Source organism: Ursus maritimus, unplaced genomic scaffold (assembly GCF_017311325.1).
Source record: "Ursus maritimus isolate PB19 unplaced genomic scaffold, ASM1731132v1 scaffold_14, whole genome shotgun sequence".
NCBI lineage: Eukaryota > Metazoa > Chordata > Mammalia > Carnivora > Ursidae > Ursus > Ursus maritimus.
In genome coordinates this window covers 41,910,356-41,923,661 of record NW_024423786.1, presented here as the reverse complement: position 1 = coordinate 41,923,661, position 13,306 = coordinate 41,910,356, and the positions used below count along the sequence as shown (strand labels likewise).

The 13,306-nt window shown below is 50.8% G+C and overlaps 1 protein-coding gene across 4 annotated transcripts; it reads left to right on the top strand.

The window, feature by feature from the left end:
* Nucleotides 1–1,231: 1,231 nt before the first annotated feature.
* On the top strand, nt 1,232–12,587 carry CCRL2 (C-C motif chemokine receptor like 2). 4 transcript variants are annotated; one of them, XM_040628921.1, is made up of 5 exons: nt 1,232–1,370; nt 1,720–1,881; nt 9,728–9,802; nt 10,806–10,922; nt 11,437–12,587. In XM_040628921.1, the coding sequence occupies exon 5, from the start codon at nt 11,495–11,497 to the stop codon at nt 12,542–12,544; it is 1,050 nt and encodes a 349-aa protein (XP_040484855.1). In that variant the 5' UTR covers nt 1,232–1,370; nt 1,720–1,881; nt 9,728–9,802; nt 10,806–10,922; nt 11,437–11,494; the 3' UTR covers nt 12,545–12,587. The 4 variants fall into 4 exon arrangements, with proteins under 4 accessions (XP_040484855.1, XP_040484857.1, XP_040484856.1 ...); XM_040628923.1 differs by lacking the exons at nt 1,232–1,370; nt 1,720–1,881; nt 9,728–9,802 and adding an exon at nt 9,930–10,064; XM_040628922.1 differs by lacking the exons at nt 1,232–1,370; nt 1,720–1,881; nt 9,728–9,802 and adding an exon at nt 10,530–10,720.
* The last annotated feature ends 719 nt before the right edge of the window (nt 12,588–13,306 follow it).

The following is a 13,306-nucleotide window of genomic DNA, read 5'->3' as shown; positions in this document are numbered from 1 at the left end:
AAATAAAATAAAATAAAATAAAATAAAATAAAATAAAATAAAATAAAATATAAAGGAAAAGTCTGAGGGCTGTAGGGGGCTGGTCCTGGCCCCTCCCAGATTTCTGCAGCTTCCTTGTAGAACATTCCAGATCCCTGGCACGGCCTCAGGAGACTGGCTGTCCACAGGCACGATATCTTCATCCTCATTCATGCCACTCCTCCACTCCCACACCTGTCGATGCAGGACACGCTCACGGCGAGTCCTACCAGGGGCCAGAATGCCATGCCCTCTGACCCCAGTCCCCACTGACAAGGTGCCCTTAGAACATAGCCACGCCGGGCATCTTCCTGAGTGATCCAGTTTGGAGTGGGAGGTGGCGGTCCTACGAGGAGAAAGTGCAAGGACCAGTGTATACGCGTGGGAGGAATTTCAGTGGAAACGGTGTGTGAGAAAACAGGGAGGCAACTTCAGGGAACTCTAAGTGGTTTTGTGAGAGCAGAGGAGAGAATAAAGTGGGAAGAGACAGGATTGCAAGCTGGTAGGTGGAGAGCAAATTGCAGAGCACTGCGGAGTGTAGGCCAGCAGCGGGGCGGGGGGAGGGCTGAAGCCAGGGAGTAAAGGCATACTCTGGATGGCTCATTGGCAGGCAAGGTTCTGGAGGAAGGCAGGGACAGAGTCAGAGCCGCCAGGCGAGGGTTGGGCTGTATTCCTTCTGGGACACAGCAGAGGCCTCTGCCAAGGTAAAAAGCTCTAAGCAGAGACAAGTGAGGGATCTGGAAGCTACCTACCAAGGACAAGGACTCATCAGGACTTGGGCTGAAGGAGTGAGGGAAGCAGGGAGGGCAAGACTTGGGCGCCAGCCTAGGGGGATGGGAGGCACTGGCTTCAGGTGCAGGTTTCAGGACAGGTTGAGTTAGAAATCCTGGGGGCCCTCCAGGTGGCAGTGTCAGAAGTTGCCTTGAACCCAGCAGAGCACCTACGTAGAGATCCACAGTCACAAGCAGTGGACACCATGGGCTGGACAGATGGCTCCAGACAGAACCCGGAGGTGCACAGGCAGCAAAGGAGCCCCAAGGAGAAGGAGAAGGTGTGCCAGGAAAGGCAGAGCCAGTGCAGAGAAGAGACCTCTGGGAGAAAGAGGAAGTGTCAGCAATGTCCAATGCTGCAGAGATATGAAGCAAGGTAAGAGCGGAAAAAACATCCAATGACCCCGTGATGCAATCAGAAAAGCAAGATAACTTCACGGCCCTCTCCTGTCGCTTCCCGCACCGACTCACGGCCAAGGACACAGAATCGTACTTCCTCCCTCCCCCTGGAAAAGCACGACTTTTGTACCCAAGTTCTGGACTCTCTGGAGGGGGGACAGGACCAGCCTCTGGGGTTTGAAGGTCCTGGTTAGCTGGTTAGGGGCCCTTTCCAGTCACCCTTTCCCGAGGGGGCAGCTGAGTCCTTTGGGACAGGCAGGGGACGTGGGGGCAGAGATGGGAGCCCCAGGGCCTGCAAGGGAATGGCTGCAGAGCCTCTGGGGAGCTCAGGGACTGTCCCTGGTGGGGCCCTGGGGAGGGAGGAAGCCGAGCCTTCAGTGTCCAACAGCTGGGCTCACAGGGGCCGAGGCCCTAGGAGGGGCCACCACGGCCCCCAGGGCAAACCCTGCCTGTCATGACGGAATGTTGTTAAGATGAGACTACGACTTGGTTTATTGCTCTTTCACTCTATTTTAAATATGGTTACTATCAGACCGGGGACTGTCCAACCCACCCGACCCCATGGAAACAGGAGTGTGGCCACTTAGGTGGGGAAGAAGAAAGAGGAAAGAAAAAAGAGAAAAAGCTGGAGGATGGGGCCCGAGGGGGGTCCAGTTCCTCTTCGACTCTGTTCTTCACCCTCTGACGCCAACGGGTGAGTAACCAGCAGAGCGGTCACGTGGAGTGAGCGAGTGGTTTGCCCCTTGTTGTGCATGTTGACTCATCCGGTGTGCATGAGTACCCACAATGGGGCTCCTAGTCTTATGACATGGGGGTTCTAGAAATTTTGGTTGCCATTTCTTGTTATGCAGGAAATCTGTAGGAAACCCAGCACAGGCCATGGGTGCTATGGGGTCTGTCCAGATGTCCTCTGCAGGGCCAGTGCACCCATCCTCTCAGCTGCTGGGGACAGGGACCACCTCAGCCACTGGAACCTGCCTTCCCAGGGCTCTGCCCCCTCCCAGGGCATGACCGAGGCCCGTGTCTGGCCGAAGGGGGTTGCGAGGGCCCGGCCCCCTTCCCTCCATGCGGAACAGTGCGAATGGCCATCGCAGGCCCAGAGCTCCTCGAGGGGTCAGCAGGGGGCTTTGGCGGTCTCCTCAACTGGGGTCTGCTTCTTCCTCTGTCCAGTCCTGCCTCACCCACTCGCTGTCGGGGGTGCCTCCCGGAAGCCTTCCCCAGCCAGGCCTCTGCCTGCAGCTGTCCCCCTGAGCTCTGGACTCCCAGGAATTAGATCAAAAATTGTCTGGTTCCTGGTTTCAACTTCCTCTTCCACAGAAACTCACATGCCGATAAGTAATAAAATGTCTCCCCCTGAGTTCTGTTTCCCTTGTCTTGCTCCATCTCTGAGATACAGGTGGATGGCTCCTCAAGGACCTAAAGAAGACGTTAGGAGGAGAAGGGAGGAGAGAAGAGGTCGTGCCCCCCCTCACCTGGCTAACTCCCACTCGGGCTTTTTGCTTAGACGACCCCTCCCATGGGACACCATCCCTGATCCCTCTGGATGGAGCCAGGTGTCCTTGCCCACGCACGGCTCCCCTAGCTCCCGTGGGCTTCCCCCAGCACAGTACCAGATTCCCCGGATTACAATCAGTTATGTACCTGCCTGGTTCCCTTTAGAACGTCAACGCCATGAGGGCAGAGCCCAGGTCTATTTGCTCACTGTTTTCTCCCGGGGCCTGGCAGAGTTCCTGGAACCCGGGACATGTGTCCTGCAGAGTCTTGGCAGAAACCAAATGGCACATTCAAGTAAGGCAACTGAGGAAGGCTGGTAAGAGGATTCCTCCCGAGATTTAGACAGGGTGTAGGGAAACCCCAGGGCGTCATGCAGTGCTTGGTACAGGAGAGGACAGGCTGCCATTCCCCCTGCTCGGAAGAAGGGGTAAAGGAGGGGGAGCTGCCACAGTCAAGGTTAGGACACACCAGCCCCACCAGGAAGGAGCCAGGGCGCTAAGCCCCTTGACCTCAGTCTCTAGCCTCCTGCCCAAAGCCCCCATTGCTTCAGAGGGCAGAGGCTCTGCTGTTAAGATGAGCCTCCCTGGACACAAAGCAGGCTGGAAGGGATGGAGAATGGATACAGAAGGGCAAACGGGGGGTTTACCAGACAGCAGACACTAAACGCCTATGCAATGAATAACATTTTCCAACAACTATGCCCTGAATATTCACTCAATTATTTATTATTTTGACCCCTGGCTGATGTAAACGAATCAAAAGGCACCCACCCTAAAAGGCTGTTGAGCGTAACACCAACACGGAGCAGACGGCCAGGCCTCCGGCCATGTGTGACAGGGAGCTGGTGCCCCGAGGTCCCCCCAGAAAGCTAGCCCCTGGGGAAGAAACACACCCACAGGTGGGAACAATATGGAAGCTTATCTGGCTTTGCCTCGACTCCAAGTGGTAGGTGCAAAATCCGAGACTCCAAAACCTGAGACTCGTGCAAATAGCAAGTTCGATTTTATACTACCCTCAAAACGGGAGACCCCGAAACTAAAATTCAGCTCAGGCCACGGATGCCCCTCATGGTCTTGGTGGAAACAAGTGCAAAACTCCTCCGGAAGGGAGGGCTCCCACCTCGGGCCACAAAAAGGGGCTGCAGGACCAGTAAGTCCCAGTAAATGTGAAGTCACAAGGACGCCACAAAACACACGAGGAAACGCATCACCAAGGGTGACGGTGGGCAGGCCTCCCAAACCATAGAACTAGAACCCTGAAAGACTTGTTTAAATCATTAGTTGATTCAAAGTATTTGGGGGGGGGGGCGCCTGGGTGGCTCAGATGGCTAAGTGTCTGCCTATGGCTCAGGTCATGATCCCAGGGTCCTGGGGTCGAGCCCCATGTCTGGCTCCCTGCTCCACGGGGAGTCTGCTTCTCCCTCTCCTTCTCCCTCTGCCCCTTGCGCTGCTCATGCTCTCTGTCTAATAAATAAATAAGGTCTTTAAAAAGACAAACAAACAAACAAAAAACTATTTCTACAACGAATCAAAATCCTAAAAACAAACATGCAAACAAAAAAGCAACTAACAATATTACTACCAGAAGTTACTCAGGGTGTACAAGGGTATATTTGACTTTTGTCGCGTTTGTCCTACTGCCCTCACTCAGCACATTGTCTCAGAATATGAGAAGTCCAAGAAACCCTTCTGGAATAGGAGGGCCTTTACTCACTAGTCATTTCTCCTTTCCTTTCCTAGGGGTACATACTTCCCTTCCACCCACTTGTCTCCTAACAGGCGAGTATTAGGATAATTCTCAGGATTTACTGATTTTTCCCTCTTTCTGTGTCTGTAATAGGATTAGACTCAGACATCGCTGTAATGCACCACATTTCAAGGTTTGGGAACAAGACTGTACCCTAGTTCGTGTTCGGTTGCTACTGACAAATTTTTAGAACTGTTGTTGAAGCCATTTTATAAGGTACCGGAAGAGGGCAAGGTCATGGATCCTACTTCCCTCTGCCATCTTTCCTGGAGAGCACATACTCATGTTTTTTAGATTTCATAAGAATTTCAAAACCCTTAAGCACAGCTTCAGCTTGGAAAGCCCCAGAGGTGGTGGTGTTGATGTGTGGTCGGCTTGATTGGGAATAGGGGCATGTTGGACGCTTCCTGCTCACGGACTCTTCACAGAGCAATTGATGACATTTCAGCACAGAAGGGTGTTGGTGACCCTGGGGAGGCCAATCTCAGCGGAATGATGAGGACTGATGCCAGGCTGGTGGGGACTGAGTAGAGAATGAACAAGGACAAAGTAGGAAGAGTGGTGTGTTTGGACAACGAGTGGAGGCTGCCTGGGAAGAGGGAAAGTATGTAGTTAGAGCAACGTGTGGGGTTCAGGATGGGTTTGTGGTCTTTATTTAGAGGAGAGACCAGAGCATTTCAATATTGCCAAGAATGCAGTCGTGGTTGGAACTGACCCTCGGAAACAGTTGCTGGTGGTCAGACAGAATGTGGTCCTGAGGGGAGAAGGAGAAATGAGCCTTTGCTCTCCAAGGAGCAGCTCTATCCGTGGAGGAGGAGGAGGGAATGCAGATGCCACGATGACATTTAAAGCCGGGGGCCAGGGAGTGGAGAGAAAGCTGAGAAAAGCAGGAGATGAGGTCACCTCCTGAGCGGAAGTGTGGGTGGTGGCGGTGGGAGTTTGAAGGCACTAGAAAAGTGTTAAGGGTCTTGGAATAGCTGATGGAAAACAGGAGAAGGTGACGATTTGGGCCACTCAGAAGAGTGATTGGGGAAACAAGAAAAATCTCTGGAAGCTAGCTGAGCCTGGAGACCACAAATTAGTGATGGGTCTTCTCTTTGTGGCTAAGTGGTTTTAACCAGCTCTCCTCAGAAACACATATTCAGAGAAAAATTGGAAGGGAGGAGCAGGTAGACAGGGCGATCTAAGGCTGGGGCTTCAAGGGAGAGCAGGATATTGACCAGAGAGTGGCTAAGTGATAGACCTGGGTCTCAGCGAGATGGGAAGGATGTGACCACCCAAGGAGCTCACAAGGAGAGGTGGAGGACTGGAGGAAAGACAACAACCAATGCTGGGAAGTGATCAGAGGAAGAGGGGGTCACAGGTGAGTCATCAGGAAAGTGAGCGATTTCATTGTACGGGTTCAGTGGTGGATCAGTGTTAACAGACCTGACTGAAATTGAATTAATGAGTCCATGAGAGTTATGACTGGGGTGCTGGATGGGGATCAACTTGGGCAGGTAAGTCCCCAGGGACATGGAGGAAACTGAGGTGAACAGAAGCCTGTTATCCATGGCACACAGGCTAAAATAAAAGAAGGGGACCATTAGGCCAGTGATGGAGCAGAGAGTGGTACGTACGGTCAGAGAGCTGGGGACCCAAGGGGTCTCCTATATACCTGGGAGCAATGGTCAGCAAGTGGCACTGGGGCCCGGGATGTCACCTCCTGACCCCCAAGTCTGAGGTAGGTGTGAGAGGGAAGGAATATCCTCAAGGTTCAAGAGATGCTAGGAATGTTCTGGAATGTGTGAAGGACGTCAGGAGGAGCATCCGTCCTGGAGTTCAGATTTCAGAGGGCACAGAGGAAGAGCATGGGGAGAGAGGAAACACTGAGAAGTGAGCCTAGGGCAGAGCAACCACAAAGGAGAATGGTGATGAGAACCAAGACAAGGTACATGACCTGAGGAGTTGAGTGGGATGGGGGCGTGATGGCAGTACCTGGTCTCCTGTGTTCCGGAAAGTTCCACCTGGGCAGGCCACAGGTAGATGGTGGGCAAGACAGTCAGAGAGGGATGGAGTGCTACAAAGTGTATCATTCTCCAGCAAGCAAAGGGCTCAAGACTCTAGAAACAGATGCCTCCCTTCCAAGGTTGTGTTGGCTCAGCTCCTTCAAGATGGGATGTGGCGTAGAGGAAGTGTATTAGAGGAAATGTCTCTGAGAGATTGCAAGGGAGCTGGGAGAAGCTGGGAAAGCTACCAGAACACAAAGCGGAATTGACCCCAAACGAAGGAGAGAAAGAGGGAGTGAGGCTGGGGGAAAGCACTAGCCAAAATCGCCATCAAAGAAGCCCACCTCCCCGAACTGGGCCTGTCCCGGTGTTCCTAAGAGGCTCACTGGCTGAAGCAGCCCCTGGTAGGCATGGCCTTGGCACGAATGCGAGAATGTGTTTCAGGGTGTGGCAGCTGGGACCCTCGGTCACTATGCTCCCTTCAGAGATGTGGAGGTCCATCCCCATTTTCACACCAAGACACGGTAACACACGTATGTTGAAGGCAACGCTTCTCAAATTATGTTCTGCAGAGCCCTTGGCCCATAAATATCTGTTTGAGACTTAAAAAGGGGGTTCCATGATCAAACAACTTTGGGAAACACTGCAGACCCTCTCTTCCTCATGGAGGATCACCATGCTTATTAGCATAGTAAGAGTTCTGAGAAGTCCTGCAGTAAAGAAACTGGCTTAAATTTTTTAGTTTTTCAAACTTACATGGGCAAAGTCACCCCCACCCCAACTTCTCTTTTACACTTTTTTAGCACACTGCAGAATAAACGGAACGTGCACGGAGAGACGCTTTTTTAGATATACTTAACAATTTTTCTTTCAGTAGGTACATAGAAAAGCTGTGTTTCAGGGCTGATTACCAATACAATCACATTTTGCAAGGATCAGTCCCCCCTTTGCTGCCCTCCCAGGAAGGCCAACTACTGGGAGGACCAAGCCCTGAGGTGGGGTGTTAGTCATTAGGCAGCTGGTAGGAGAAAATGTGGGGGCAGGACAAACAGCCTCAGAATCCTGAAAATTGTAACACGTGGGTATTTGCCCTTTTAATCTACTAAATGCCAAGTAACTAATCCGGCAGAAAGCAGTCATCTGAAAGCAGTTTTTGCACATTTTCCGTTAAGAAGCAGTGCTATCTAAAATTATAATAGCTGTTATTTGTGACTATCATATTAGAGATGATTTTTTTCTGTACTTTCCAATTTTTCTGTCATGTAATATCTTCAAATAAAAATTAGATTGGCGGATTAATAGATAACCTGAGGGCACTGATATTTGAAGAAGTCATTTTAAGGGATAGATTAAATTATTGTACTTTTAAAATTTTGAATACCCATTTCTCAATATCAAGTTAGATCCCTGAGAAATTCAGCATGTTAGCAATTCATCATCCAGAGCTGCTCGAAACTCTTCACTGAACTGAATTCAGTGTTGGATATCTATCCATCGGCATCCAGTCAAGAGACAGAATCACACCAGTAGTCTGAACAAAGAACATTTACTATGAAGAATTACTAATTAGTAACAGGGGCCTAATTACAGGGCCAGCAGAGGTAGGGAGCCGTCTCTAGGCTAAGGCAGAGCGCCCAGAAGGAATACATTTGGACAGTGACTTCCCTCCCCAGGCTGAGCTTCAGACCTTGCTGGAGACGGTGTGACTACAGCCCACTGGACCGTGTGCTTTCCAGCCTCCGTGGAATAAGAACTTAGTAAAACAAGAAAAAAAAAATGAGATCGTGAGCATTAATTATTGGGCCTAATCACGTGCTATTCCTGTGCACACCTGTCTCCAAGCCTCCTCTGACCATCTCACGAAAAGTGTGAACCCCCAAACCATCCCGGCCCTTCCTACCCTCCTTCCTCCTTTGCTTTTCTCTACAGAACACCCGTCTGACTGTGCTACAGCTTACGTACTTATTCTGCTTTTGTCTGTAGAACATAAGCTCCATGATGTTCAGGATGTCTGCCTATGTTATTCACCCAGAACAGTGCCAGGCACCTGCTAGGCCCTCTGTAAATAGAGGCGAATAGCTGAATAGATGAACCGAATGAATGAATGATCTCTGTATACGGGAGAGTAAGAGTTACAGCTTCTAAGTTTCTTGGACTGAAATTGGGGTTGACTTATAGGATCAGAAAGAGCTCAGACCCTCGAAGGTAAGGTTTGTAAGCCAGGCGCAGAAACCACAGGACGCAGTAAGGTTTCACAAACCGTGAAGACCCTAGTATGGTTCCAGAGAGTAGAATGGTCATAAAACTTTCCTCCTGCCTCCACTTCAGACCTCCAAACCCTTCCTTCCTACCATTTAGAAGTTTCTAGAAACCCAAGGCCTTGGAGCGCTAATACACAGTATAGCAATTATAGGCAACAAAACTGTACTGTAAACATCAAACTTGCTGGCAGGATGCATCTTAATTGTTCCCACCACTAGAAGAAACGATAGTTACGTGACGGGACAGAGGCGTTAGCCAACCTCCCGACGGTAATCCTGCTGCAGTATAAACGGATCAAATCAATACGCTGTATGCCTTAAACTTACACAATGGTGTATGTCAATTATATCTCAATGTAAAATAAAAGGGGGAAGAACCCCATGGCCTGAGGCTGGATAAGCAGAATGTTGGGAATGCAGCCAAAATAAAATAATACTGAAAGTGAAGGCCATTAATATCAGGAAGTTAGGGGTGGTCCCGAATTTCCAGTGTTTCTCCTGGGAAACTTCAAATTTCACACCATTCTGTGACATACGTGAGGTCCTGCCTGCTGCTGTTTGCCTCCGTTTAACCGTGTAGTGTACGTGTGTACGTCCATGGGGCTCTCCACGTCTCCGAGCTGACTTGACTCTCACTCCCTTGCCTAGCGCGGACCAGGGAGCATCTGGCAATAAGGCAGGAGACTTACTGAGTCACCATCACTTACTCAAGGTCCTGGGGAGGAGAGGTGGGGCTGGCGTGGCTCCAAAGAGCCCAGTCGAGGTGGGTAGAGCCCAGGCAGGCCGGCCACGGAGGGTCCCAGGGCTGTGCCGCCTCCCGTGGGCAGCGACCCCCCGCTCACTCACAGGATCCCGTGCAGGGGCGGGAGGCGGGCAAGTCCTTGCCAGGAAGCTCACATCGCCCAGGTTCCCAATGACACCAACCCCTCCGTGTGAAGGACCAACGTCATCTTTGAGTTAAATTTAACACTCAACCACATATTTGTCTGGCCCATTTTATGTTTGTTTTTGCCTTTCTTTTAATAGTGTGTTTCTATTTCCATCTTCACAGGTCCCCACTCCGAGCTGAGCGCTACCTCAGACATACCTCTGGCCTTCATGAACAGGATGTCCTTTAACCAACCCCGTGAGTGCTGAACCACTGCGTAGGGGGATGGCCCCAAATTAGGTCAGTCACAGGTCCAGAGAGCGGATCCGGGAGGAGTTCATATGGACTTACAGCTGTTCGGTGTTCCTCTTCTCCCTTCTTCCTTCTTCCAAGCCACCCCCTGCCCCGTCCTGCCCCTGACCACCCACTGCTTCCTCCCCCAGCTCTGAAATCTGGACTCCTCCAGCTTCCTTTCTCTCCAGCCTCAGACCTCCCCGCTCCCCACCGCAGTCCCCGGCTGGTAGGTTCCCCCTCAGGCTCTGTAGCCCAGACTTGATGCCCCCCTCAAACCTCCGTGGAATTTTCTGGGATCTTCTGGGAGCAGGGTCAGCGCCTCACGGCTTGCTTAACTCCTGGCTTTGCTCACTATGTTTTCTGGTCCTAAGCATCTCTGCACCAGCCCCCTTCCCAAGTGACACCACTCTGCGGCTTCCTTTGTCTCCAGATCCTCTCTTGGGATGTCCTCCCCTCCCCCCAGTCACAGCTCAGTGTCTCTCAACAGGGACAGCGAGAGCCAGAGCTCACACCGCTCACTGGGGCTCTCCCCGAGCCTTCTAGATGCCCTACGGATGCAGGGAGTGGGCTTCTGCAGATATGCAAGGGAGCGCCAGGCCCTGGGGTCTGCACACAGAGCAACCACAGGACACTTTCCCCTCCACCACTGCCTGTGACCTGCTCAGAAGTGCCCTGCTGTCACCCCACCTCGTATCACTGGGGAGCAGTGGCAACTCAGTTCCCTTATCTGGGGCAGCCAGGAGGACGCCTGTCTAAAGGCCAGGGGGAAACCAAAGGCGGGGTCCAGGGGAACCGGGGAAAAGAAAACAACTTCCTGGTTTCTCTCAGAGGCTTGAGAAACCCTGCAGGGGTCCGGAGGAGCTTTCAAGTTGCTTTCTTTGGGTTAGTCCCTGACCCAGACGGAGACCAGTGACTTGTGGTTGTAGAGCTCCCCAGGGGTAAACAGTGGCTTTTCTTGCCCTTAAAGGTCAGGACCAGCTGCTCAGAAGAAAGCCGGTCTCTCAGCTGCCCCAGGCCATTCCCACAGCAGCTCGGATGGTGGGTCGGGAGGCCGTGCCGTTCCCCGCTGGAACTCTGTCAAGTGGTAAGTCATCTATGTGTTTAACCAGTGACGTCCATGTTGATGCTTGGGGTGGTTTCGCTTTTGCAAACCTTTGTTTCTATCCTTCGAGAGAAGAGCTCAGCCAGCCTGTCACAGGAAGCTCTCTCACGGGGTGAGCAGACTTTTTGGACACGTAGAAATTAGGACCCATGCCGATTTCATGCCACTAAACCACAGCGTTTGGGTCTCTTTGATGGTGTGTTGTCTTAAATATTATCTTCAGATAGGCAAATCTTGTTTCCACCAGGGAAATTTCAGGTCTGTGAAGAAGTGTAATGCTTCCTTTTATGACCCCGGTGGTATTAGAGCGTTACCAAGTACATGAAGGCTTGATGAGGAGGCCAATGACAGTAGCCGCTCTCAGCAGGTGGGGATGGGTTAGAGAAATGTTCATTTTCAATCTTCTGAGCTGTAGACCTACTCTGGGTAAAATGAAACACCAGAAAAGGGACAGAATGGCTTCCCGGACACTAATCCAATTTTTTTCCTCCTCCAGGAGCACCCAGCTGTATGAAGGACAATAATCTCTCCCGACTCCACAGGGCGGCCTGAGGATGGATAATTACACGTCAGCTCCAGAGGATGACTATGACGTCCTCATAGAGGACAACCTGAATAGCGGCGAGCTAGAACGATGCGACCGCTACGACACCAAGATCCTGGAGGCTCGGGTGGTACCGCAGCTCTCCACCACCGTGTTCCTGGTTGGTCTCCTGGGCAGTCTCTTGGTTATGCTTATCCTGGTGAAACACAAAGGGCTCAAGCACACGGAAAATATCTATCTCCTAAACTTGGCAATTTCGAATTTGTGTTTCTTGCTGGCCCTGCCATTCTGGGCCTACACTGCGACACACGGGGGAGTTCTTGACACCCCCTTCTGCAAAATTCTGGTGGTACTGTACTCCATAGGCCTGTACAGCGAGGCATTTTTCAATGTCCTCCTGACCGTACAGAGGTACCTGGTGTTTTTCCCCGTGAGTGTTCCCTTGATCACCAGGACGACACGCTGGGGCATCATCTCAAGTGGTCTGGCATGGGTCCTCGCCACTCTGGTCATTGTGCCCGAATCCATGTTTTACAAAGCTCGGATGGAAAGCCAGACATATAGATGCTTCTTTAGCAGACCTCACTTTCTGCTGGTGGAGGAGAGAGCCTGGAAGCATTTTCTGACCTTAAAGATGAACATTTTGGTACTTCTTTTTCCACTGTGCATTTTTGTCTTTTGCTACATGCGAATGAGAAGAATACGAAGGTCCGGGGAGAGGAGGTCTGGCCTTTCTAAGCTTGTTTTTGCCATAATGGCTGTTTTCCTTCTGATGTGGGGACCCTACAATATTGCACTTTTCCTGTCCACTTTCAAAGAATATTTCTCCCTGCATGACTGCAAGAACAACTACCACCTGGACAGGAGCGTTCAGATCCTGAGAATTGTTGCGGCCACCCACTGCTGCATCAACCCCCTCCTACACGTGTTCCTCGACCCCACATTCAGAAGGCCCCTCCGCTGCCTTTGCTGTGGGTGTGATAGCAGTCCGCCTCAGTCCAGTGAGGAATCTGCACGAGATGCCTCCAGGGAAGGACTTTACCTTTCCACCAAAGTGTAAACTAACTTCCGTCAAAGGCAGGACAAATAAACATTGAGTTTTGTATCGTTGTATTATTTTGCGTATTTTTTTTTACACATTTGAATATAAAACAGGATATGGAAAGAAAAATGGGGAGGTGAACAAGCACTTTCCAAGTGCCGAATTTGTCTCAGGTGTTGTGCTAGGCTCTTCGCAACCCTGAGCCCATTTGTGCTCAATACTTGACCATGGGTGTGGATGGAATGTGTCTCATTTTGCTAAGGAGGAAACTGAGGCATGGAAATTTGTCCAGGTTCACACAGCTGGAAAGTGGCAGGGCTGGGACCCAAACGTGAGTGCCAGTCACTCCAGAGCTTACCTTTTGTCCAGCATGCCAAACTTGCAAAAATTGGGCAAGGAAACACACAAAATAAATACACATACCCTTAAAACCAGTCAGACAACATTCCAAATTAAAAGCAACCTATTCATATAGAAATAGTTGTTCAGGCACATTTTCTTGCAAGTAATTGAAAGAACTAGCTGGAAACTATGGATAAAGAGGTAAAAGTGACTTGCTCTGTGAAATTTGCTAGGTCTTCTTGGCTACTTGCTACATGAATAGTCTGCATGAAATAACTCCAGGCAAGAATATTTTCGAAGGAATCGAGAAAACAGTCATTCAGTACAATCTGAAGTGGAATCCGCTAAGATGTGTTGTAATTGGTGGGGGTTAAAATACATGTGGAGCAGGAAAAGGCTTAGTTGGACAAATTTACAAAATATGTGGAAAATGGGTAA

Excerpts from the sequence above, each read along its gene's own strand:
- CCRL2 (XM_040628921.1), top strand. The coding sequence starts at position 11,495 with ATGGATAATTACACGTCAGCTCCAGAGGATGACTATGACGTCCTCATA.